Source organism: Callithrix jacchus, chromosome 5 (genome assembly GCF_049354715.1).
Source record: "Callithrix jacchus isolate 240 chromosome 5, calJac240_pri, whole genome shotgun sequence".
Lineage (NCBI taxonomy): Eukaryota > Metazoa > Chordata > Mammalia > Primates > Cebidae > Callithrix > Callithrix jacchus.
In genome coordinates this window covers 162,457,574-162,485,083 of record NC_133506.1, presented here as the reverse complement: position 1 = coordinate 162,485,083, position 27,510 = coordinate 162,457,574, and the positions used below count along the sequence as shown (strand labels likewise).

Below are 27,510 nucleotides of genomic sequence, written 5' to 3'. Positions count from 1 at the left end.
GGAAATTACCAGATATGAAATGAGATGGGTGTGGATTCCAGTGGCGACATCTGATAGTATCATTATATTATTTACTCCTCACAAAGCTGAAGAGCAGTTACCTTCCAATAATTAAAAACGCTTTCAAAAACATTTTTGAGTTACTTGGTAAACTGTTAGGTGTCACACTACGGAGGGCCTTGCTTCTGTGGGATTATCTGACATCACTTTTAACTTTCGCTGCCAGTGATAATGACTTCAGAAGCCTGAAGTGTAACAGGATCATCCAGCTTAATTGTCATGACAACATCTATCTCTGGTAGACAATGCCATATGTAAAAATACTCTTTGACGTGAAATTTCAGTGTTTATTATCGACTATGACGTTTCCTGACTTTCAATCATTATATTTGTATCTCTCCAGTATTAATTGCTTCAAATCTATCAGGATACACTGGTTTCCCCTTAGCCTTGAGGGATCCATTCCAGGATCCCCGGTGGATGCCTGAAATCATGGCTAGCACCGAATACCACATACACTGTGCACAGGCTACTGCTTCCTTCTTCGCAATTTCATAGATTAAGATACTGTTCTTACCCTGGATTTTAGCAACCTAAGCATACGATTTTTTTCCTTTCTTTATTGTGAAGAACTTTCACCTTTTCACTTAAGGGAAGCACTTCGTGGCTTTCCTTTGGCATTTCCAAACTGCCAGCTTCGCTACTCTTGCATTTTGGGGCCATTAGTAAGCCAAGTAAGGGTTACTGGAGCTCAGACACATCTATACCACTACAGTGGACTTGATAACCCAGGTGGCTAGTAAGTGATTGACAGGGAGCTGGTACAGACACTGTGGATACCCCGGACAAAGGGATGATTCATATCCTGGTCAGGACAGAGTGAGACAGTGTGACATTTCACCATGCTGTTCAGAACAGTGTGCAACTGCAAATGTATGGATTGCTTATTTCTGCAATTTTTCATTTATTATTTTCAGTCTGCACTTGATCACAGTTAACCGAGACCTGGGGTAACTGAAACCCCAGAACGAAACTGTGGATAAGGAGGAACTATTGTAGAGTGTAATAAAATATGAAATACAAGGAGAAAAACTCGGAGTAACCAGAAGATTGAAATATGCTTTGGAAATTTTATTCTCCTATTAGCCCCTCGAAACTGGAGACAGATCTGTAAACTGACAATTACTATACAGCGTGACTAATGCTTTAATAGCAGGATATGTGGGAATTGTGGAAACATTGCAAAAAGACACCTAATTCATCCTAGAGTTGCAGAAGAGGTTTCTTTACCAAAGGGCACTTAAGCTGAATCTTGAGGGAAGAATAACAGCTGACCAGGGGGACCCACGAGTGTGAGAGACCCAAGGATAAGCACACAGCATGAGCAAATGCAGGGAGGCCTGCCACAGTGTTTAACAAAGGGCTATGGCAAAAGAAGCGGGGGACGGATGGAAAGGGGTGAAAGGCAAGACCGGTGAATGAAACTGTGCATTAACTCAGGTGCATTAACATTGTATACCCTGATTAGAAATGGTGGGCGATTTTTAATGAGCAAATGATTTATATTCAATCCATAAGATACCAGTTTTTCCCAATTCCTACTGTGGAAAACGCACATCTGCACATTCTAGCTTGTAAAGTGCATCCGCGTTCAGAGTTATGCCTGAGCATATTCACAGAAACTCTTTGGAATTTTTATAAGTGCGTCTTTGATGTGATTTTTATGAGCAGTGTTAATTTCTTTCCACATGAATAGCTTTAATAATGCTGCAATCTAAATCCGGTTTAAATTAGTTTATATTGTTTTCTGCTTTCTCAGTGATCTTTCCACTGAATACAAAATTGAATTTACAGTTGAGTATTGAAAATGACCGCTCCCAGTATCCTCCTGTAGTCATCCAGAGGGAGCTACTGGCTTCGTCTTAATTAATATAGATTAAAGTTACTTCTCACATGGCAACAAATATTGACTGGAGTTACCAAGCATGCCTTAACTAATGTTTTTTTAATTTAATTTGAATGTCAGTATATCAATCATGTATCGCCCCGTCAGTTTCAGGAAGTTCAGAAACGGAGATGAAATTGGGAGTTTTCAAAACTATATTCCTCTTTTGGACTAATGGAATCCTGCCTCCTAGTACTTGTTAACATGTTAGAAAATCTCTTGGATACTTACTTTTGAAATCGTGTATTTGCAGTGGCTTAATCCTAAGCATATTGTTTCCTCTCTCTGAAATGATAGTCTGCTGGTGAACTTGCTGTGCTCTGGATCTAGGTGTGAAGAGCAATAAAACGCGGCTTTCAGACCCTTTGAGCAAACATACGTTTTTACAGTTTAAGTGTGTTTTTCCTGACAGTAAAGTTAGTCTGTTTATGAACTGAGCACCACAAGCAAGAGAAGGAAAAAGTACCTGTATATGAGAGAGAGATGAACAGCGTTACGCTCCCTCCCTATAAAGCTCATGACAAACGCGTTAAGGATTTTTCTTTCTCTGTGTTACGTAGACACGAAAGTCACAGCAAAGGGGAAAAAATAGTACATGAAGTCAGTGTCTCTTTTTCTGTTGTTATCTTTTAAGAGGAAAAAAAAGATTCCTTCTCAGCATTAGGTTTATTTCTACTGTCTGTTCTGAGGTCCATTCTCCTAACATATATTGGTGCGGGGAGAGGTAGAGTGTGGATGGAGGCAAAATTTATTCTGCCTGTAATGGCTGCAGTGAGCCTCTCACAACATAATGCTAAATTATGGGCCTCTCCATGGGCTGAACATAACGTTAAGTTGTGTGATGGATTTTATCTTATACAAGCCGCTTCGGTCCATGAAATGAGATAAGAAACCATTGCAGCTGGAGTTCACTGAAGGTTGAACTTAGACTGAAATTCCAAAGTTAACAAAATGATATAAGCTGGCTACAATACTCAGTAAGTGTGTTCTGTGCCTGTGGGTTGAGATTTTCAAGGAGACTTGAGTCTGTCACTCACAGGATGTTTTGTGGGCGTTCCCACGCCAGTTATCTCCTCTGGTTAAAAGTATGAGGGCAGGGGAACAGGTCTGCTCTTAAAAAAGCTTTGATCCCCAAGTCTAGAAGGCCGGCGTGCAGCAGGAGAGGGCTTAGAATGGTGGCTGAGCAGCATTCTTAGGGCACATCCCTAAAAGCTGCTTTTTTCCCTGAGGAGGGCAGAGCTCAGCTGCAGGACCTTGAATTAGGCTCAGCCCCACCTTCATTCAGGACACACACCTCCTAGGCAAACATCAGCTGCACCAAGGAAGCTGTACCCTGGTCTGGGAGGAGGTCTTCATGAGAAAAGATCCTGACGAATGTTTGTAAAGCACACTCTAAATTTACAAACACTCAATGGTGGGAGAGTTTCATATGATATGTAAAATACTAATAACAACTCAGTGGTTGGTTTAAAAAATCTGGTGAGTAAAATAAAATCATTTTCTCAAGCATGAATCTCCAGCTGCCTATTCATGTGGAGTATGCTTACATGTAAACAATACATAGAGATGTCTCTGATGCCCTCCAGTGGAGGGGCAGTGCCTGGCAAACAGTAGGCACTCAGTATTTTTAAATGCATCGGTAAGAATCTGAATCTGTCAATCTAATTTTGCTCCTGATTTTTAGAATTCAGAGTCTACCTACGTTACTTGTAAAAATGTAGGCTATTAGGCCAGGCACGGTGGCTCAGGCCTGTAATCCAGCACTTTGGGAGGCCAAGGTAGGTGGATCGCCTGAGGTCAGGAGTTCAAGACCAGCCTGACCAACATGGAGAAACCCTGTCTCTACTAAAAATATAAAAGATTAGCAGGGCATGGTGACACATGCCTATAATCCCAGCTGCTCAGGAGGCCGAGGCAGAAGAATCGCTTGAACCTGGGAGGCGGAGGTTGTGGTGAGCTGAGATTGCACCATTGCACTCCAGCCTGGGCAACAAGAGTAAGACTTCATTTCAAAAAAAAAAAAAAAAAAAAAGTAGGATATTTTTCCCTAAAGTACATATTCTAGGGATTGCAAGAATATAAATGAAAGGCTTCTTCTCTCAGGTTTGCCTGGAAAATAGGCAGTGAGCCTTCCGCGGTAGTCAGATTGATTAATGTTGTAACAACTGACATACAACTTCCAGTTCTAATTAACTTAATCACCCACAAACTCCCTTTTTCTCCACCTCCAAGCCACACAATACAAGTTTGTTCCAGTAACCTTTCCCGAATAGGCAAGTCTGTTTTCTCTGAAATACACTTTATCACTGATTTTCATTTCCCACTTCCTGTCCCCCCAGCACCACACGCATAATCTCAAACCAGCTTCAAATGGGCTCTCCGTCGCCATCTCAGGCAAACACTGAACACCTCGGGAAACATGTCCTCTTTTGTGGAAAACTAGGAAATATTCTATTTTTCAGCCTAATTAAATATGTGGTATTAGCCCTAAAATGAAATCAGTTTTGAACTACAGTAGAATAAGAATTGACTTATTTCTACTACTTGTCTGAGGAACAATACCGTACATTACAACCAGTTTTAAAGGAATCTGTTCTTTCTTCCACATTTTAACACGAACTCAGCTGATTCCATAAATCAGAAAACTGGTAACACTGTTTAATATTTTTGATAAAGGAAAAAAGAAATGAAGTAGAGATCCAGTAGGTTAATAACAGTTTTTCAAATCTGTCTTAAGAAAGAGAAATTGGGGCCGGGCGCGGTGGCTCAAGCCTGTTATCCCAGCACTTTGGGAGGCCGAGGCGGGTGGATCACGAGGTCAAGAGGTCGAGACCATCCTGGTCAACATGGTGAAACCCTGTCTCTACAAAAAATACAAAAAATTAGCTGGGCATGGTGGCATGTGCCTGTAATCCCAGCTACTCGGGAGGCTGAGGCAGGAGAATTGCCTGAACCCAGGAGGCGGAGGTTGTGGTGAGCCGAGATCACGCCATTGCACTCCAGCCTGGGTAACAAGAGCAAAACTCCGTCTCAAAAAAAGAAAGAGAAATCAAGATTTGATGGAAGAATGAGGCTGTACCTTATGCCTAAGAATGTCCAGAACAAATCTCCTACAGCTGACCTCATGGAGTTGGTAGAGGAGAGTGTGGCCCTCTTGAGTGGTTCTGTGGTACCTTAGAGTTAGATGAGAAAGGAGAAGTTCAGTGATTTGACAGCAGTCAGTCTCAGGAAAGCCCATTGTTCAGTTCTGAAACTATATCCACTAGGTTAGATTATGCTGTGCCTTTCGAGAGGAACAAGAATAAAGTACATTTTCTCATCGTGGCACTATTTGTACTCGGTGGTTTTCCGTTTCCAGATGATAGCAAGTTTTCAGAGGCCATCACAGTGCTGCTTTCCTGGATTGAACGAGGGGAAGTGAATCGGCGCTCTGCGAACCAGTTCTATTCCATGGTGCAGTCAGCCAACAGCCACGTCCGCCGGCTAATGAATGAAAAAGCCACGCATGAGCAGGAGATGGAGGAAGCCAAGGAGAATTTTAAAAATGCCTTAACTGGGATTCTCACTCAATGTAAGTAAAATTTTGGGGGCCATGTCTTTTGTTGTGATTTTTGCCTTTTCTTTTTCATTAATTTTATTTTTTCATTTGGGGGTAAGTAGTTCAATAATCTCCCATTTTTACTCCATATTGAATGGCAAACTTCATAACCTATTTCATGTTCTGTGGCAACTTGGAGGAACACGGACCCTGCCCTGAGAGTTTACTTCTCAAGGTGAGCAACGTTTCTGTAGCTTTTCCTTAGAACAGCAAGCCTGGCCTCCAGGGCGGGGCAGCTAGACGCATCTGTGCCTGCTGGACCCACCACAGTTCATTCATAGCTGCAGAGCTGCCACTCCCCACCCGCAGGCTGTCCACACAGACCCCCGTGTCCTCCTAGTGCAGACAGTAGGAAGCAAACGTGAACACATTTTCCTTGGGCTCTGTGTAGGAAAAGGGTACCACTAGAAAAACTCCTCGGGATCTTTTATTTGGTTGAGCTGTGGCTGTCAAAATGGGCAACTCAAGAGCAGAGATGTTTTTGTCCTTTGTTCATTTGGAAAGCAGATTGCCTTAACTACTTAATGCCAGTGATTTCTTTTTATGTCCAGATTCTAAATGATGAAGGGGTATAAATGGGGCTTTCTCTTAGAACAATAGTCAGGGTAATTACTCAGGGCTCTATTCAAAAACAAGGGCGTACATTTTTTTTATGGGCACTCTATCTGTGTCTGTAGTTAATGTCACAGCAGCATAATGCATCACAGCTGCCAACGTTCTGGGGCTTGGTAAAAGCCATCGACTGACACTGTAACAATGGCACGCTCCATTCCGTACCAGGTGCAGGGCCCTATGCAATAGTGACATATGGGTGTATATATCCATTCTGAAGATAAGTACTATTTTCTGTGCCATCATGTGCCAAAATGCCTATCACCTCTTTCATCAGTGCAAACACAAGAAATACTGTATCTGTCAGGATGGGATGGAAGAGAGGGCAAAACCGAGATCCTAAATGTAAAAGTGTCTTCTGTGACTTTATCAAAAGACAGGTTTTGCAGCTGCATAGCATGTCATATAACAAATTCTCAAATGTAAATTTTAATAAGTGATCAAGTATCCAGTATAACCAATCCGTCTTTAAAGAAAAGGAATAGGAAAAATAAGACTGCTCTGTCTTTCCACAGACTGATTCCCGACCTTGCCCAGATTCACCAGCCTTGAGGACTAGCCCTTTATTTAAGAGTGTATGTCTAGAAACTCTAAGCTTATTAGGGATAGAATACAGAGAAGTAATATTAACAGCAGTTTTTAAAGGAGGGAAGAAGAGAATGGATCAGTGGATAGAGGGAAGGTAAGAGTGAACTGGTAATAGAGAAAAATGAGAGCAAGCACAGTAAAACGATTCTAATAATACAATTTCTGCAAAGATATGGTAGGAAGTCATATGCGTGAACAGTGACATGATTACTGTATGTTTATCTTCACTCACTGGCATTAATTTTGAATAAGTTCTAATTCCCATGCAGTGTATAGTCCCAAAAGAGCCACGGGAGGCCCAACCCTTGGCTCTACCAATAGAGGTAAGAGGGCAGCCATGGGCTAGAATAGGTGAGAATTTAGTTTTCTTTGGTGGTAACTATTGAAAGAGCCACCTATTAAAATGAGGCCCCTATGATGTGGCTGAAAGAACACGACATGTCTACCTGTCATTATATAGATGTAAGTTGGCCCATATTTGAAGCACCTGAGAAGTGGACAGGAAAGTGTTGCATGTGGGACTATAAATGCTTTTTGGTATGAAAACCAAATTGGAAAATGATGTGGAGATTTACAGCAATAATAGGCTTCTGGATGCTGGAGGTTGTGTTGAGCCTCCAGCCTCAGGCAGCAGTGAAGACCCCAGCCACACTTCCTGGAGTCTACACTTTGGATGCCTAAGCAACGGAGTAGGCAGGTGCTCTCCCCGGGCGGGCTGGCTCATCACTCCCTGAGAAGGAGTGAATGAAGGGGTGGAGCAGGGCCAGCAAGGTCCCATCTTCTAGAAACCACAGGAGTGGAGTTGCCTCTTGGGCTCCTCAACTTTGAAATATCAAAAATGGAATCCTTGCTTTTAATCTTCAAACTTGTTCCTCTTCTGGTTTTTCCTTCCCATTCTAATAAATTCTCAAGCCAAAGTCTTGTACTTTTTATATCTACCATCTCCCACCACCACAACCTCCATCTAGGGCATCAAGAAGTCCCGTTGTTTCTTCCTTCAAATATATGCCCCCAATTCAGCCCACCCTTCTTCATTTTAACTGCCACCACCCAAGTCAGGCTGTGGTTGCCCGATGTGTCAGTTAGATGCGGCGTCCACATGTGAGTAACAGAAAATTCTGCCAAACAGTATCTGAAACAAGGGGAAGATTTTTCTCTTCAGACATAGTAAAATCCAGTTGCGGAGTTTGTTGGCACTGGTCCAGTGGTTCAAGGCTTCCAGGGCTGAGGTCTCTCTGGTGCATTTGCTTTTTCTGGATAGTTGTCTGTGATGGCTGCTGCTGCGCTTGCCATCATATCTTTTTCCAGGATGAAATCACGTAAGAAAAGAGGAACAAAGACATAGGAAGGAGTTGCATCATTATAGCAAGAAAGCAAAACTTGCCCAATAATCCATCCCCAGCTGACTTCCACATATGTCTCATTAGGCAGAATTATGACACCTGGCCACGCCTAACCACAGAGAATGTGAGAAATACAATTTTTGACTGAGGCTGCTGCTCTCCAGAATGAAACTGGAGTTATCATAATAAGGCAGGATGGCTACTAGGAAGAATTTTGCAGTTTTCGCAATATAGAGTGCCTCCCTTCTACTTCTCCTCTAGTTCATTTATTTTTCACACTTCATCTGATGCAAATCAGGTATGTCTTCCCCACTTACATTCCTTGAGTAGCTCCCCCTTGCATTTAGAGAATACTCACTGTCCCTAGCCAGCAGAGCTCTCTGTGCCCACCTCTTTAGCATCAGTTATCCCCACTCACCATGTATGAACTCCATTGACCCCCTCCCCCTGAGCCCATCAAAATGACTTTCCACCATCTGGCCTTTACACATTCTGTTCCCTCTGCCTGGAGTGCCCTTCCCCTACTCCGTATGCTTGGCTTTTTCTTATCCTTTAGGTCTTGGCTGAAGGGCCACCTCTTCAGAGAGGTCTTTCTGGTCCACCCTCTTCTAGTAGATTCACCATCACTGCATCTTCATAACTCTTACCCAAATGTGTAGTGACTTCATGATGTGTCTGCTTTTATTTATTATAGCAGGCATCATAAAGGGGGGGACGTGTCTTTTTTAGTCATTAATATAAAGTCCTAGAACATAGAAATACGAGAGAAATGTTTGGTGGATGAGTGTGTGAATGAGTGAGTAAATCGGAAGACAGGCAGAAGGGAACCCGGAAACAGTGAGTTAAGCAGTTTCTGGTGACCCCGGAAACAGTGAGTTCAGGAGTTTCTGGTGACCCCGGAAACAGTGAGTTCAGGAGTTTCTGGTGACCCCGGAAACAGTGAGTTCAGGAGTTTCTAGTGACCCCGGAAGCAGTGAGTTCAGGAGTTTCTGGTGACCCTGGAAGCAGTGAGTTCAGGAGTTTCTGGTGACCTCATTGAGTAGTGTGGCATTGACGTTAGCATCATCTACAGGAAACAAGGCCTCAACTTCATGTGTAATGAAGCAAATTGGAGAAAAAGCTCCATAGCTATACTTTTATTGGAAATTGCCACAGTTTACCAACTTCTTGGTAGGAGGCTAGGAAATATTAGGAGAGTTGGGGTGAAAGAATCATCAAGAATTTATGTTGGAGTATCTCCAATTGTAACCATCCAAGAATCTCTGTATTTACCATCTGTCTGTTACTATTTGAGAATCCCTCTTAGCCCTGTAATTTGATTCTGAGAAGCATTTCAGCAGTTGGCAGATATCAACCGAGATTATGAAAATCCCACAGTGCTAGCCGGGGCGTTCGCATCCCCCAGCCATGGAGGCTCTGAGGGGCCTTCATTTGAGTCCTTGACAGCCAAGATCTTTCAAGATGACTTGAAGTTGCAAGTTGAGAGATACCTTAAATGTGAGCCTCAGATAGAATTAAGCCTGTGAGGCAGAACCGGAAGATTGTGTATCTCATTGAGCAGCCTAGGAACTTTCCATTCTCTTCTATGTGCCGTTACAAAAAGGGCTGCAAAAAGGAACCCAGCCTGTGAAAATCTTAGCAGTGACCTGACTAACCTGGTAGGTATGTGCACATCTCCTCACCCTTTAATCTGAATGCATCTCCTTTCCTGTCCGGAGTTTCCCTCCCTCTAGTGGAGCTGTATTTGTGTCTCAACCGCCATTCCTGCTCTCCACAGCTCTGTTCAGTGTGGCAAGTCGAGTTTGGTGTCAGGACTGTGGGGATGCTTGTAAAGCAGTAACTGCCAAAGTCCACCGTGACTGACACACTTGCTGCATTTTCCAAAAGCAGAACCAGTCACACCCCATTCGTCTGCACTAATATCCCTGGCAAACACCATAGGAATCACATTTTGGCTTCTTCCCTTGGAATGAGGTTAGAATTGTTAAGCATGAGTCTTCAGGGGTTGCGCTTCCATTTTCCTTCTCCCAGGTGGCTGGAAATTTCCTGGTTATGCCATAGCACCCCTAACTGCCCCGTCCCACATAACGGATCTCCCCAGTGTCAGTGCCGAAAGATCTCCTCAGTCCTCAGTATCGGCGACATTCTTGATGGCATTCCCTGGGAGCCCGTTCACTAAACAGCCAAGCATGTTGAGAAATTCTTGTGAGGTGGTTTGGAAGCAGGTGTATTGGCCAACTAGCTAACTAGTGGAGCAGGCCTGGTATCCCCAGCAGAGGGCTCACTCAGCAACCTCCAGGGCAGCTCAGGTACGTTGCAGGGTTCAAAGCATGTTCAAAGCACGTGGGTCCCCTTAGGGATTTTGCTGGAAATAACGAATTGGTTGAATAGGACAAGGGAGACTTCAGGTGTGACCCAGGAGCTGGATTCGATGCCCCATCTCCTTTCCATGCTCGTGTATTTGTTCTTGCTTTCATTTGGAAAGGATCCATAGGCTCAAATTTTTGGCCTAGGCTACGCTCCAGCCACTGAGGAGAAAGAAAGCTGAGCTATGGTTCCTGAAGTTCAGTGCTTAACAAATGTCTTTTGAAAACCATCCCAGGCCATTAATAAGAATAACATAAGGAAAAAGTCATGATTTATTTCAACGTCTCCATCAGAGTACAGCAGTTACCTTCTGTCTTTGATGGTGTTCAGTTCTGTCCATATTTGCGGAAGTTCTAACATTTTTCATATCTCTGGTCTTCACACCAGGACCAGCTATTAAATATCAAACAGTCATTGTGTTTTTGTCAAAGCCTTGGTTTAAGGTGTCAAGGGGCTGTAACTAGAAGTTTGGGGAGTACAGCATCCATGCACTTCTGTGTGGGTGATTTTTCACTTCTGACCATGGATGTCTAGTTATCAAAGATGTGAGATGAGGTCATTTTCTACCCTGCCGTGGCACCTGGGGCTTTCTCTTCCCTCTGGGCCAGCTGGATAGATCTCATTTGCTAGATACAGAAGAAAGAGAAAATAATTGTCAGCACAGGTAAATCATCTTTCTCATGTCACCTCATCCCAATAGTACCCTAGTCTCATCTTTAATGTCATTTCTTAACCCGTCCATTTGCCAGAAGCTTCCCCATGTTTTCCAACTCAGAGACACTGCAGTTTTGATCTTTGCCTTTTAAAAATGTATCCTTCATAGGAACTCCCCATAGGCCTGCCCACTTTTAGTTTCTCAGTTATGAACAAAGCTTGTCATTTCAAAGCTCATACAGGAGCTGTTTATAGAGTTCAGGACGCATGGACTAACACATTCAGTTATTAATGTGCATGCCAAATGATGAGCTGTGCATGCCTTTTTACAATTACAGCACACACCTATCCAATACAAATGTAAACACTCCATGGTATCCCCACTTTCCCAACACTCTTCCTAGTAAGAGAGAAGGGAACAGACTGGAGAAGAGGCAACTGGGAAAGCCAGCGGCAGTGCAGAGGGTTGATTAATATTAATTTGAGAATATGTGCCAGACATATAATGAGCATGGCTAAAAAGCAGAAATGTAGAACGTTACAGCACACAGGGATCTTAGAGGGTTGGGCCAAACCCTTCCATTTCACAGAGGAAGAACCTCGGGCTCAGAGAGCAGACATGAGAGGCCTTGGTCATTTAGCAGTTTATGGGCAGATTAGAACCAAGACTCTTGGCTCCTTGTACCGTTTGCTTCCTAAGTATATGTGTGTGGGGGGGGTGGGTGTGTATAAAATGAAAATTATCAGAAGAATATTATAAATGTCAATGTACAGTTTGCAGGCAGAGTTGGAGAGGTGCGCTGACATCACACTGAGTATAAACACTGGTATCTGACAAGAGAATGAAGTGTTTGCCTCTGGCACCACCTCTTTCCCACCTTCACACATTTGCTTATGCCGTTTCCCTTGCCTGAAACATTTCGCCTTCTCCAAGTGCCAAAATTGAAGCCCACTTCTATCGCATTTCCTCCGTGAAACCTTGTTCATCCGTTATAAGCCATAACCATCTCCCTTTCACCGACCTTCTGCAGCACTTGTTCATGCCGTCTCCCTGAGCACGAACTTACTTTCTAATTATTTTATGTGCATCAAGTTTATTGTTTTGTTTGCTAGTTTTTCCCTCTAGCAAGATTTTAGGTTAAATAGAGATACTGGCCACTCACTGTTCTCTTTTCTACCTCACTTAAATAGAGATACTGGCCACTCACTGTTCTCTTTTCTACCTCACTGTGCCACTCCCGGACCTGACATAATTCTCGTAAGCACAAATAAGACCTCAGAAAAAAGACGGGTTGTTGACCAATCACAGGTGGAAAAGAAGGTGATGCTGAAAATTGGGCTAGAACCTAATAATTGCAAAACACAGTCTACGTGTTGTTGTTTTTTAGTAGACCATGAACTCAGTGATCTTAGCTCTAATGAGCCATTCTCTTTAAAGTAGAGCATACAGCATGTCCTTTAGTTGAGAATTTTACCGTGGGAGTATTAAGGTACTGTTATTTCCAGCCGGAGATTGGAAAGGTTAGAACTATCATGCACCTTTCCTTTAGACATTTGTGATAGAAAATGGCATCAACCTCATGTTAGGTCTTAAAACTGCAAGTGGTGGAAAGACTTTTCACTAGGCGAAGAGATCTGGTTCTAATCCCAGTTTGACCATTAATTAGCCTTGTGACTTTGGGAAAGTCTTTTAAGCAACTGAAGTCTCCTTTTCTTCATCTCAGTAATAAAAGGGTTTAACCGGACAATCCCCTAAGGCTCCTTTCCACCCGTGTTCCGCGGTGCTTATCATGTCAACCACGTGCATCCTTTATTGTCTCTGGATATCTAAACACAAGTATCTGCCAGGACCCAGTCATGAGGTTCAAAGCTCCTAAAGTGATCATAGAACAGATGACCAGATACTACTCTGAAAATGTTCTGCCTACACCTTGCTGTGAAGGTTACTCCTCTTGGACTACACTGTGAATTTTAAGCCACATTTCGATGCTGAGATTGTGTGCATAGCACTCTGCAGGTGCTGAAGACTGGTCAGAATTATCGTCAAACACAGCTGCGCAGGGCACTGACAGTTTTCCACTATCACGCCCTCATCTATCTTCTCAGGTAAAATCGTAAAAGCCTCAGGTGTCTGAATGAATGATTAAATTCATTCCACAAATATTTATCAAGTGCCAGTTGTGTGCTAAGTGCTAGAGTGAAATGTGAGGGGTTTCTGATCTCTGTGCACTGCGATCCCCCTTTCAGGCAGGTTGGTGTCCTCGTCCACATTTCTTCTGCCTGAAAAGCTCTTTCTGAAATCATTTACTTTTTAGGAACATCTCAGCCAAACGTTTTTTATTTCCACCAAGGGAAATTTGGCTTCTATGTCCCCTGCTGTCGAAAAGGAATTTTATGAAGTGTTAGAATGTTTTCCCATGTCGGTGGCAGTCATTGCTCTAGTTCATCCACGGGGGAAAAAAAATCTCCATAACTGCTTTAGCAATGAGACAGGTTTTCTATTTCTCTTCAAAATTGTACTGATGGCTGCATTTGCCAATGCATTAAATGCTGGAAACATTATTTCCATTAAAAAATACCTCTTTGGTCTCAGGGAATAAATATCCAGAGAAAATAATTTGTGTAAAAATTTCAAAATCAAGGCTGAGCACAGAGTCTTCTATTTCACAAGATGCCAAAGGTGATGGTGGAGAACAGTCTGCCAGCCAGAACTGAAATGAACCTTTTTTTTGGGGGGGGGGGAAGGATAAACTTCCTTTCAGTCTCATGGAAAATATATATATACTGAGTCAAATAATTATTTTTTTTAAAAGAAAATATTTTTAATAATACCAAAATGTCAGATAGGAATCAAGTCTTATACTCTGGAAGAATAAAGAACTAGAGTGCGTGTTAAGTGAGATACAGCAATTCAGGAAAGCATTGGCTTCTGGGAGCTAAAGATGAAAACTCTGTCGCTTTGATATGAGCCCAGGTCTAGGACTGGACTCTAGCCACCGCCCCATGTCAGGAGAGGGGAGTGCGTGTGGACAGCCTTGGGGGACTCTGGGAAATAGTCGCTGAGTTACACTGAACAGAATTCACACATAAAAACAAAACTTTTTTTTACAAAACTTTTAAAGCCAGGACACTTTCAAATTGAGGAAGAGTAAGGTGTCAGTAGAGCTACTTTAAAGCCGAGATGATGTGTTACTGACTCTTTGCATAACTGAAAAAGAAGTGCAACTTAGTGTTTGCTTTCCCACCAAAGAAAACTGTACCCAGGGAGAATCGTGGAAGAGTAGCCACAGACAGAGTGAGAGGATTTCTGGTTAAGGAGACGAACCACGTAGGTGTGTAGACACCTTCTACACCAAGCTAGATGTAGAACCTGCAAAGCCAAAGATAATCGCCGTCTCTTTCTTTGCTTGTAAAGTTTGCTAAGCCTTGTTCTAGAGGCTCCCAGAGCCGGAAAGAAGATTAGGTATGGTCTAGTACAGCTTCCTTTGTCTCGGGATTCAGACAAACAGACACTTTTTTCAGGTCGCAAAGCTACTTAGTGTTGGAGCTAAGAGTTGACCAACACAGGTTTCCCAACTGTCTCTTCCCTCTACGCCAACCCCAAAACAGCGTTGTATTCTTGAAAGCACTCCCGTGGCCCCACCTCTCTAAGTTTCCCCTGCTGAGGCTTATTCAGTGACTTTTACTTCAAAAAAAGTAGGACAGACTGGATTTTAGACAAAATGAGAAGGCCAAGGGCACACACTGAGAGAACTTGGTTCCAGCCCGGTAGACACAAAAGAACTAGGGACCTTTTTCCCGGACACTTTTATTCTTCCACACGGTGGCTCATGCTCCTCGACACACTTTTGTAGGGTGGTACATGCAGCTGCTGCATCACAACTTCCAATGTTTGGCTTGTTTGCTTTGAAAAGTCACCTTACCTGCAAGTTCCAGCACAGGGGTCCTTAAGCCTGTCTTGGCCTCCCTTGGCATCCTCTGCTGCTCCCTTAAGCGGTTCTCATCCTGCAATTCAATCGTGTATTTGTGGTCTCCCCCAGGGGCTCTGAGCAGCTCAAGGACCAGCTGCATGTTTGGCCCTTTTTTAGCCCCCGTGTCTCGTACAAAGTCTAGCACGTTACACACCCCAGAGCTCACAAGACCTTGGCCCATCACATTATGGGTGTAAATCCATGATTTGAAGTGGGGCAGATGTCATCCCATTCCTAACTTCCTCACTTCTAAATGTATGACCTTGGACGAGTAACTGTACCTCTCAGTAAACCTCAGTTTCTTCATCAGTGAAACGGGCATTCATACCTGCACCTACCTCAGAGGGTCACTGGAAGACTCACATAAGATAACGTGTTGCATCAGAGGTCCTCAAACTGCAGCCCGCCTTGGAATCACGCAGAGAGCTTGTTAAAGCAGTCTGTTGGGCCCTGACCCTAGAGTTTCTGCTCCGGTAGGTCTGGGCTCTGAGCGTTTGCCTTTCTAGTGAGTTCCCAAGTGACGCCGATGAACCATAACTTTGATAACTACTGTTTTAAATCATCGAGCGTGGTGCCTGGCCCAGTAAGGGCCAAGTAATTGGAAATTGCCCATCACCATTATATGATTTTTACAACCATTAATGTAGTTAGCGGAGACCCAGAGGAAATCACGGTCGCCACTTTGAGGGTCACAAAGAAGAAGAGATCCCCAGAAACTAGGTCTGTCCTCCTGCTGCTGTGTGACAGCTCTTACTTAGCATGGAACTAACTGACTACAGGGCAGGCTTAATGAGTCTGGACTTGTTTCTGTTATTTGTAATGGAAACTGCAAACGTACGTATCACTGGTGCAGACAGTTGGTCGCCATGTAATTCCTGCCTTCTCTCATCTATCAGGAATAGCAAAAGTTAAGTTTGATTATGCACTGTTGGTAAAGGGTAAGACAAATAAACTGAAAAACACTTCGGGAACATAAATTAGAGTGCAGTGTGCCAGTACCTTTCAAAATTAAAACCTCGGATGCTCTTATCTATCCTTTCTACTGCTAAGAATTTTTTATAAAGATACTTACATAAGGATTTCAGAAGATATGTTGGAAGACGCTTATAAGCGGCCTTCTTGATAAACATACATATGAATTTCCAAGATAAGTGAGAAAGCAGGTACAGAAAAGCATCTGTAATATTAGCTCCTTTGTGTAAGTAAAGCCAGTTTCTCGTAGAAAAATATACGCCATTTGTAGTACACGCATAACCTTTTTTCCCAGATGGATCTGTTGATAGTGGTTCCTGGTTACCTTTCAAAAGAGAAATCGGTAGAGTTGTCAAGATAGGAAGGCAGACTTTTATTTTTTACATCGTCCCCTTTTTCTTCTGTACATGCATTACTTTCATTTAGTCAGTAGGGGTAATCTAGGCAGGAGATTCATTGCAGTTAAAAACTTAATAAGCGCTATGTGTTTTGAGGAAATACTAGATTTGTAATCTCGTGGATTGTTTTGTGGCTTTCCGAAATGTTTAAATATATGCATTAATAAAGGGCTCCGCAACTCCCTGTATACCTGCATTGATACAAAGCTTCAAAGGTCACCGTATGCCTAATATCCTTCTGTTTTATTAGAATAATTTGATCATTTCTTGCTTGCTTGAAATTTGCTAAAAACATGCTATTTTTTATATACTTTGATCAGTATGTTTTTCTGTTTTTAAATTCCACTCCCTAAAACAGAGGTCCCCAACCCCTGGGCCAGTACTGGTCTGTGGCCTGTTAGGAACTGGGTCACACAGCAGCAAGTGAGTGAGCCCCGCCTCCTGTTAGATGAGCAGTGGCATTAGAGTCTCACAGGAACGTGAACCCTGTTGTGCACTGTGCATGCAAAGGGTCAGGTTGCACACTCCTTATGGGAATCTAACTAATGATGATCTGGGGCGGAACAGTTCTATCCCAAAACCAACCCCCACCCCCGTCTATGGAAAATTGTCTTCCACGAAACCAGTTCCCGGTGCCAAAAACACTGGGGATGCTGCCCTAAAAAAAAACAAATATCTGGCCCCCTCTAGCCAGGAAGTTCAGAAATACGACGTCAGCTGGTGATGGTTTGGCCTCGGTTTTAAGAGCGCTGTACTGGACTCACATTGTTGCATGAGGCTTTTTTTTTTTTTTTTTTTTTAACATGCATCTCAAGACAAAACCCCAGAATGCCCTTTTCCCTCCTCAATTTGAAATTCTGGTCCATGCCTCCTTAAAGAATGGGTTTGACCGTATTCATTCTCTTTTTCCTGGGCTTTCTGCCAGGCTGACTGGCAGCTCCTTCCTGCTCGGGACCCAGAACCCGAGTGAATGTGCTGGAGTCTGTCTGGGAATCTCTTTTATAGCAGCTTCCTCTTCTGTGCTGCCCGACACTTACCGCTCCTGCTTTGGACTTTGTCTTGCTCCCCCGGGTGTCCTGAGAGCTGGAATCAGCTACTGCACCCCCCTCCATTACAATTCTTCAGTCTAGAGCCAAGGCTCACCTATTCCAGCACTACAGCTAAAGCCTTATACTTTTCTTTTGTCCCTTTTCCCCTAGCTGTTAGTATTTAAAAACAATAAAAACAAGCTGGGGTGGGAGAGGTCAACTATCATTTGTGTTATATGCCTTTGAAATTCTCTCATGAGCTCTTCATAGAGGATTTGGGAAAATGTTATCCCTTAAAGGAAAAAACAAATTCCTCTGAACCCCGCAGAGTTAAGGCTCTATCATGAGCCTAGATAGCATTAAGAAACAAAAATTCAGCTTGGGAGATTTGTTCGAGGTGCTTTATTTAGGCAAGCCTACCGCCTGTAAGAACTTAATCAGTTTCTCCAGATATTTGGGACACTAACTGGATTAAGGCTCTTTTGCTGCCATTTAGCTGGAACGAGGAATACAAGAGGTGCAGGGCCTGTGAGAAAGAACACGTTCGGCAGGACGTGAAGGGAAAAGGGCTGCGTTTGTGTTCCCCGGAGGACCCTAACCTTCCTCTTTCATTGCTTCCCGTGCATTCCTGCCCAGAGCTCAAAACTCAGGTATCTTGTGCAGCCCAGAAATCGGAGCTTTTGTGCTCAGTGGCTGCTTTTTCCCAGGGAGTCTGCTTCCGCGTGGACTGTTTCTGGATAAAAGGATGTCCTGTTCTGAGCTTTCCCTCCCTGAAAGACTAAAGTCTGTTGCTTCTCATGATAGTCTGTGAAGTTCTCTATCAGTAAGAAGTGTGCTCTAAACTCACCAAACGTCCGAACATTTTGGGGTTGGGAAAAATGCAAAAAATGTTGATAAATTAGTCTTATGGGTTTGTTTAAAATTTGAAGCATATACACATGTATGTGTGTAACGTGTGTGTGTTTGGTGAGTGCATGTATCTCCACACAAACACGTGTGTAAGTGAATGAATAACCACGAGTGAGGGTTTGCAGCTGTATGGAGTGATTAGCAACTTCATCAAGGCTCAGTTTATCCTGCCCTTAGGGTCATTCATAGCTGTGGGGTATACCAGGGACTCTACTGTGATATCTAAGACTGGCATTCAGGCGTATTTCTGAAGAATTCATCATTTTTTATTTCTTACGATCCTCAACCTAATTTAGGCAAAAAATTAAAACATAGAATTGGGGGGAAAGATTTGCAAAGTGTGAGGCGGTACATTTAAACTTTCTGACGGAGCGCTCTCTCAGTTGCTAAGAGAAATTTGGGAAATGTTATCCCTCAAAGAAAAAACAATTTACCTGCAAAACTTTTGAGTATACTTTCTTGAATTAATCAGGTGGCAGTTGGAACAGGATCTCTGCTTTTTATCTGATACAGGACTGTGTGGGGTCTCTGGCCACTGCTCTGCAGACCGCTAAGGTGGCGAAGGCATTGAATGGGGAGTTGATCTCGATTTGCTCTGCCTGCAGCACACCTTCTGTGAGCCTGTTTTAAACAGATGCCAATCCCATCTTGTTTGCTGGTTGTAACTTTCTCTGAGAAGCAAAGTTTTGAAGAGCCTGTTAGGATAGTAACTACTTAACAGGTCTTATTACATATAGAATAAGTGGTATGAATCATACCAGAGAAGTAGTGGGTGGTCATCTAATTCATGGGATTCCTCTGTGGTGTTTCCTGCTATAAGCAATGAATGGTGCGTTTACATCAATCCTAGTAGTCACCTTGATGTATGAGTTTGAAAATATGCTGTCTTTGAATGACATTCATTAGGGCATGCTCTTAAAGGTGCTTTTTCTCTGATGATGATGAATTCATGCTGATTCAAGCACTCCTCCAGAGTCCTTTTTTTTTGAGATGGAGTTTTGCTCTTGTTACCCAGGCTGGAGTGCAATGGCGTGATCTCAGCTCACCGCAACCTCTGCCTCCTGGGTTCAGGCAATTCTCCTGCCTTAGCCTCCTTAGTAGCTGGGATTATAGGCACGCGTCACCATGCCCAGCTAATTTTTTGTATTTTTAGTAGAGACGGGGTTTCACCATGTTGACCAGGATGGTCTCGATCTCTTGACCTCGTGATCCACCCACCTCGGCCTCCCAACAGAGTCCTTTTTGTGTGTGTGCCCAAGAACTTCCATTCGCAAGACAAATAGCTGGTTCAGGGACAGTGTGCACAGCAGTGAGAGAAGTAAACTGGGACATGTGAGCGTAGTTGCCAAACCTCAGCTGAATCACAGTTACTGGGTTTTTGTTGGATTTCGTCTTGTTTTGTTTTGCTTTTTGGTTGGTATAGGGAAAAAAATGTAAAAGTTCATAAGAAAAGTATAAAATCCCGCTTAGTTTCACATCTAATTAATTACCCTTTTTAAAAAGAATACAAGAAATTGAGATGGTCCAGAAATTTTCAGATCCATCTCTTTGAATTCTGACTCCTTTCTGAACCCCTAATCCATATTTCAGCCCCACTTGGTCTTCAGGCGTCTCAAACTCAGCGTGTCCGAAAGCAGATTCCTCATCTTCTTTCTCAGCCCTCACCTGTGCTTGTTCATGTAGTTTGGAAAGTACTTCCCAGCTCCAGTCACTGTGATCTCCCACCCCTCTTCCTCTTCCCATGTAGCAAGTCAGCTGCCTCCTCCTTTAAGTCCCCCTGTCAAATGACTGCCTGTGCCACACTCCGCACCAGAGCCTCTGCCTTAATTCATTCCTTTGCAATTCCTCCCAAGCCGATTCTATAGTATAAAGTTCTAATCAGAGCTAGCATACACGGTCCTTCTTAACTCCTACCTAGCACTAGCCCCAGCCCCACAGCTGCTTTCACTCATCCTCCCACAACTCGATACCAACCTTTCAACGGGCCGTCTTCTCTGCCAAGCAGGCATTGCTTCACTATTGAAGACTTGGCAGAAATGTTGCTTTCTTTGAGGAATGTTTTCTAATTCCACTCATCTGCTTAGTTACTCTCTTCTCTGTGTCCTCAGAGCTGTCATCTCTGCCTCTTACACAGGATCATTATCTGCTTGTCTTTCTTTCTCTTTTGAAACTATGATTGCATCAAGGACTGGGCCTTGATCATGTATTTCTAGCATTTAATCAAGTTCCTGGTACCTAGTAGGAATCCAGATGTTTGTTGAATGATGAATGAACTGAACTTATGCCCTGGGATATGGTAATAATGTATTCTAAGTAACTGAGGCACTTAACCACAAACAGGAAATATCTAACAGCACATGGCTTGAGTTAGATATTAGGGGATCTCCTTTTACCCCTAAACTGCACTGTTGGAGATGTTATTCCTTAAAGGAAAAAACAAATTCCTCTGAACCCTACAGAGTTAAGGCTCTGTCATGATCCTAGATAGCATTAAGAAACAAAAATTAAGCTTGGGAGATTTGTTTGAGGTGGACCATTGGGTCCTTCTCCTTAGTGCTTTCTATTCTCTACTCCTCCAGGTACGTTACTAGTCTCTCCTACCTTCCTTCTCTCTGACCCCTTACACATTTTTATGAACAGATATACTTTTCTTTAGTTGTTTTATTATTATCATTAACAGCCTTCTCTGATTGATGTCAGAATTTTCACTATTACCACCAGTCTCAACCCTTACTGTCCTTTCCCCTTAGGACTGGTGACAGGACATCATAGTTCTTCCCCTTCTAAATGATGCCAAAGAGCTCTGTTGTTATAAGCAATGAAGCCCATTACTCTTTTAATAACCACTCCTGCCAGCCTAGATTTGGGGCTGACTGTTCTGTGTTGCCCCTACAGAAGGCAGCTGAAATTCCCAATGATCCCAGCCTGTGTACAGACAAAACAGAAAAGTTCCGGTGATCTGCCAGAACAGACTCTCTCCTCTGCTGGCCATGCCGCAGGGCAGCCAAGCAGAGCACGAAGGGTCAGTGGTGAGCTGAAGGCCAGCACTGAGAGCAGCCCCAGGTGTTTAGTCTGGTATTTAGTTCTTCCAGGTGAGGTCGGGGAGGGAAGCCACATGTGCCCAAGGAGAGTATGAGCCAAAGTGAAGGCAAATCCTCCTCTTAAAATTGAGTGAAATAAATTCATCATGTGACATGATGCCAGGTTTTGCTAAATAAGGAGATTTGGGGTTGAGGTTCTCCTGAGTGGAAAATAGTAAAAATATTAACAGTAAAAAGATAAAAGCCCACTGTGAAAATGGCTATAGATTGAGAAGTAGTTACTCATTGGCACAGAAAATATTCACGATATTGTAAGTGAATGGATTTGCTTTTTTCCTTCTGCTCCATTGTACACTTATTTTGTGTGCTCTTTTTAAAAATTATGGCACCAAGTGTTCTTCTGTGGGGATTGATCTATTGCTCTTTGACATTCTTTGGACACCAGAAGATTTGGAAGAGCTTTGATGTCCTTTTTTATAATAGAGCATTGGGAATCACTTATGAAAGATTTATGTTGATAAGGTGTTAGACTCTTTGAGAACCTAATTTTAACTATGCCTTCCTAACTTAAAAATTGAGAAGTTTAGTTTTAATCATATGATTAATTCAGTGCTTTAATTTCCTTCATCTCATGCTTCCTGGATCAATAACTGTTTAAGCAAGATTAAGTCTGCAGGTAGTTGGCCCCACCCCCAACACCCACTACTAAGTGCCCATGCCTTTGTCTAGGTAGTTTTGTTCACAACCTCTCAACATTTACCAGCCCAGTAGCACCAGGGCCGGAAGCAGCAGAAATGGTACATTAAGTCAAGATGGTAATGTTAGGACTTCAAGTGGTGTGGGAGCCAGAGCCTCATGAAAGTGACAATGGAATGTGATCATGAGGAGCTATGGAGGGCACCCTACGGTGGTTGAAATGAGACCTGCATGCCAGTGCCGCTGGTTGGGTGAGCTTTGGTCTGTCTTGTAGAGGCTGTGGTTCCTGTTCCCTGCCAGAGGGCTGGAGGGCTGGCAGCAGTCAGGGCAACAGGGGGAGAAACAGGAGCCAAGGAGGAAGAATGACCCCCTGAGACTGAGGGGAGATATGGCATGGCTATTTATTGTCCCGACTTGGAACTTGGACACGATAATGTCTTGAGAGGACTGCGGTTGAGTTCTTGACCTACAGACCAAAAGGAAAAACGATGTATGATTGGCCCTTCCTTGTTCAGCCACTTCTCCCTGGCTTCACTTCTCCATACCCAGCCCTGGCATTACTTGGTATACCTGGATGCCAACACCAGTGTCTATATATCTATAGATCTAGGTATATAGATAGACCAAATCACATATTGAAACGACAGCTAAAGAATGCTTGGAAGTAGATGCCCATGCCCTTTCCCAGTCACTCTTAGAATCTGTTTTAACCTAAAGTTATGGAGGCAGACTTGAAGGGAGACATCCCCAACCTTGCTAAAATGTAAGTACGAAAGGCACAGATTGGATGGATATTGATGATGTTGCTTCTGTCGTGACATCATCCATAGACTCCTAGTGTCTTTGCTTTGCTTCCCTAGAGTGATCACAACATAAATTACTTGTCTTGTTTGACTTCCTTGTTCACCAAAGTTGAGCAGATTGTGGCCGTTTTCAACGCTTCTACCAGACAAAAAGCTTGGGACCATTTCTCGAAAGCCCAGCGCAAGAACATAGACATTTGGCGAAAGCATTCTGAGGTTGGTGATTTTATTATTACTTTTTAACCACCATCACACAGCTGGATTGGCAGAGAATAGCGTGGCTGCAGCCATGCTGGTTTCTGCTACAGTCGGCAGTCTGCCTGCCATTGTCTGGTCTCAGCGTCAGCTCCAAAAGCAGCTGAGACTTGTTGCTTGTCCAGAAAAGCAGCTGACTTAACACTTACGAGAACAGAGTGTTTTTCTCCCCTGCTATGGGAGAAAATAATTTTTCTCATTCATAGTAAAGATCTCAGAAGTAAACCAAGACACTCTGCCTAGCAAATTATTTTGAAGAAAAATGTAACTCACAATAGAAAACTGGCTTTTAAATACAGAGGGGTTTTGTTTAGTGTTCTACGAGGTGCTGACAGTTTGCTCTTTGGACAAGTACAACTTTCTGTCCATATTTTCTCATCATAAGCAACATCTTAGTCCCCTATGCTAGTAAGTCCTATTGCACTTCCCCCAGAGCCTATGTTGTACGGGGAGTCCATATCTAGGCCAGCTGGGTCCACCCATCGGCATTCATGCATGTGTGAAGTGTGAGTATCTACTCCCAAGAGAACAGTCTAGAACTTGACCTCCTAGTCACCTAGAAGGACCAAAATGTGTCATTAGTCATTGGTCATCCAGCTGTTATTTTTAACTCCACAGAGTAGTGTACCCTTTGAACCTGTACTTTAAAAGTAAGTATACTGTCTTTGCTTCTTTTTTTTTTTTTTAATGAAAGAATGTTTTTCATTTGGATGCCTCTCCATCTCTAGCATGTTAATATTAAAGTTCTCTAAATGATATTCCCCTCTTTCAAAATTCCAAACTTATGGAAGGTAAGGTTTATTTATTTAATGATTTTGGCTCACACTTGTAAAATAAGTATTTTATACAGAGTTTAAGGAACCACAGAGTCCTATGATATCAATCATTTGGGTAGCATTTTAAGTGCCCATTAACTAATGCTAAATTACAGTTGAATACCAATAGCACTGGATGTAACCTCCACGTGAATACCAAATGAATTCTTTATTATCACTGTTATTATGGTGAACACGAAATGACTTCACAATAATGTGACACTTAAAACGCGAGTGCAATTGATTGTTAAGAAGGACATTTTTTATTTTGTTCACTAACGCCTAAGGTGGTGTGTGACTGATACAGCTCTGTTTTTCTGTTCAGGATTATGAGTAAGGAAGAGGTGGGATTTCTGTCTAATTTTTCAGGGGCCAGAAAAATGAAGGATGCTTTCCTGATGTTCTCCCTGACTCTGACCTAAGACCCAGGTCCAGGTTGATTTTCAGGATTACGAGAGTCCTCTGTTTGTGACGCGGTATACAAACTGAGGGTTATAAAATATAAATTGGAGTCCGTACATGATGATTCGGATCTGGGAATGAGCAGTCTGTGAACTGTTTATTTCTTCACATAAAAACCAAACATGATTAAAAGGAGTGTTGAGAGACAGGCTGGTGGCGAGCATCAAAAGGCCATCATTAGAATGTGTCAGGAAATGTCACTTACTGATCTGAATCACGCTTCCCCCCACATCTGTCTCGACTTCTCACCTTTGCTTAACCCTGCCTCCTCCCGCGGGTGCGGTGGGGAGCAGGACCTGTGAAGGCTTCCATGCGGGTCTGAGGAAGCCTGCTTGCTTTGCTTGGTACTAGGAGGCAGAAGTGGTGCTCCAGAGGCACAGATGGAGTGCAACTGTCAAAGGCGCTCCTGCGAAGGGTCTTTGTGCCTTCCTGCTACTCTCCCTACCGCTTTTGATATATGTTAGGACACAGAATTCTGAATCAGCTGTGATTTTCTCTCCCGCATGTCACTTAATTGATTAAATACCAGTTGGTAATTTAACATTGTGGATGATTTCTCAGTTGCGTATAAGCTTGATAATTGGCTTGATTTTTTCCCCACATTCCAATGTACAGCATCTGTTAATTATCTGCAACACCTCTACAGATTTATTGGAGTGTACTAGTGATTTAATGCTGAACCGGAGGCACCCTGTGGAAACACCCTCAGCTTTTTTTTTTCCCCTCAATTTTTTTTTCATTTCTACCAACCTGTCCCACAAGAACAACTACCATATGACAGTGTGTCATTAATCGCAGGGACTAAACAACAGGCCCCTTCAGCCTCATTTATTCTTTCCACCTGACTTTTCCTTGTTTCAAGTGTTTTCAGGCCACCGCTTTGGGAATTGGGCTCTTTGTCAGTAGAAAAATTAGCTGTCCACAGCCTAAAAATTTCCCCACTAATCACATGTGACACCCGCCTCCAATGCCTGATGGTGTTATTTAAGAAGGAATTGGCACCTCTTTCTTCTGGGTGGCATAATCCAATAAGGAGGCCTTGTCTGCAGTCCCTCTGGCCTCTTAGGTCTGTCCTGTGATTGGTGCCCCTGTGCCCCACCCCAGACCTTGTCTCTCTGCTTTCTCCCTTCCCCGTCCTCTGCAAGGGTGATTCCCAGGGTACATAGTTGATCATTCAAATGCTGTTAGCATAAATAATTTCTTCTCCATCATGCTGTAGTTTAAATCTGTGAGCTAAGGAGAGTGAAGAATTGGGAGGACCCATAATATGAAGTGATATATGCATGTCCGTCAAATGGGCACTGGAGCCATGCTTAAAGTCCTACCACTAATAAATTAGGTGTAGTCATTTACTGTTATTGTTACTCATGTTTGTTGATCATAAAATGAAATTATTTTAACTTTGACTTTTATTTAGAAACTTTACGGAGGGAAAAAGAATAAGGGAGCCTTTCCCATTTTAAGTATTTCTGAAGACAGTACATGTAAAAGAACAGAATGAATAAGGAAGGATTCACAAATATGTAATATACAGCTTGATACCAAATAATGTAAATATTTAGCATAAGTGATTACAGTGTCCTGATTTTAGGCACAGTAGTAAGAAATTTACTGTATAATTCTCTACTCTTTACAATGAGTTTTCACCAACGCTGTTGCATTCAAACAGCCTTGCATTGTTATTCCTCATTTGTGACTGAATAGATAAAGTCTCAAATAAATTGAATAACTTGATTGTAGTAACTCCCCTAATAAGCGGAGAAAAGTAAGATGTGACCTTAAGATCTGTGGCTGTAAACGTGATGCTAAAGCAACCATTACAACAAAACAATAACCCTGCGTGCCCACGTGCGGCACAAAAGAAAAGGCATCTGTCTGGGTTTTGTTCCCTAACACCTTACTAATTTTAAATTTTGCTATCTGGATGGTGTATGTGCGCTTGTATGTGTGTGTATGTGATCACACGTGTGCACACACACACATGCAGGGGCACCATGTTTGCATGAGAAATAATCATTTCCAGCATTATCAACTTAGCAAACCAAGTGTCCGGCCGGCATGCTACTAAGTATTGTACACGTGTTAACTCATTTCATCCTCAAAACTATTGTTACCATAATATTCCAGTGAGCAATTTAGGTTAATAGAGATGAAGAATTCTTTCGAACGTCGCACACGGTGGGTCAGTGGTAGAACAGTTCTTTTTAAAATTCCACTGTTCATGTTCTTAACCATAAGTTCTAGGTCCTTGCTGTACGTATGCCAGCCATGTAACAGATATTGTTATGTAGTCTTTGCAGCTCTGCTAGGTGGATGTTATTATCCCCTTTGTACAAATGAGGAAATGGAGACTCAAGAGAGATTAAATAATTTGCTAAAGAGCCCTTAATTAGTCATGGGCGAACAGGGATCAATTTCGGCCTGACCTTGGTCTATCCTCTACCCCACACCCTCCAGAACCTCCTTTAGGTTAGGTGAGGCTATATTTTGGGAGATAAAAGCTTTGGGTTCTAAATGTTAATATGTCAGTTATCTACACCCAAAGACCATTGGGGAAAGTCATGTGTGTCCATGACTCTGACATCTGGGTATCCTCTGCTTGCAGGAGCTCCGGAATGCTCAAAGCGAGCAGCTCATGGGCATCCGCCGCGAAGAAGAAATGGAAATGTCTGATGATGAGAATTGTGACAGCCCTACCAAAAAAATGAGAGTCGACGAGTCAGGTAATGCCGGTAACTGCCACAGACCCATGAGGTCTCATAATGATCTTCCAGATCTCAGGTGGGGAATGAGTGTTGGGAAACGGCCCTATAACTCACTTTTATTGGAATTACACTAAACTTTCATCTTTGAGTGACTCCGCTTTTTATTAATAGAACTTTAAACTCCTTGGGAGCACAGTAATTTAAATTGCTCCAGTTGTTTCTCCATATGTAGATCTGGGGCCGTTATGCTTTTTTTCAGGGATATTTGCCTGTTTCCATAAAAATCCTTTTCCAGAGCACGGCAGCCACAGCTGATGCTAAAATACGGAAAAAATTGGTTTTAGTCAG

The 27,510-nt window shown here is 42.9% G+C and overlaps 1 protein-coding gene across 22 annotated transcripts in view; it reads left to right on the top strand.

Moving 5' to 3' along the window:
* The window catches only part of ENOX1 (ecto-NOX disulfide-thiol exchanger 1), a 626,515-nt gene that overhangs the window by 467,531 nt on the left and 131,474 nt on the right, over positions 1-27,510 (top strand). For all 22 annotated transcript variants that reach the window (XM_035302562.3, XM_035302561.3, XM_035302569.3 and 19 more), the window contains 3 exons: positions 5,304-5,516; positions 23,035-23,141; positions 27,063-27,180. In XM_035302562.3, coding sequence (XP_035158453.1) covers positions 5,304-5,516; positions 23,035-23,141; positions 27,063-27,180 — 438 coding nt within the window. The remainder of the gene's footprint in view (positions 1-5,303; positions 5,517-23,034; positions 23,142-27,062; positions 27,181-27,510) is intronic.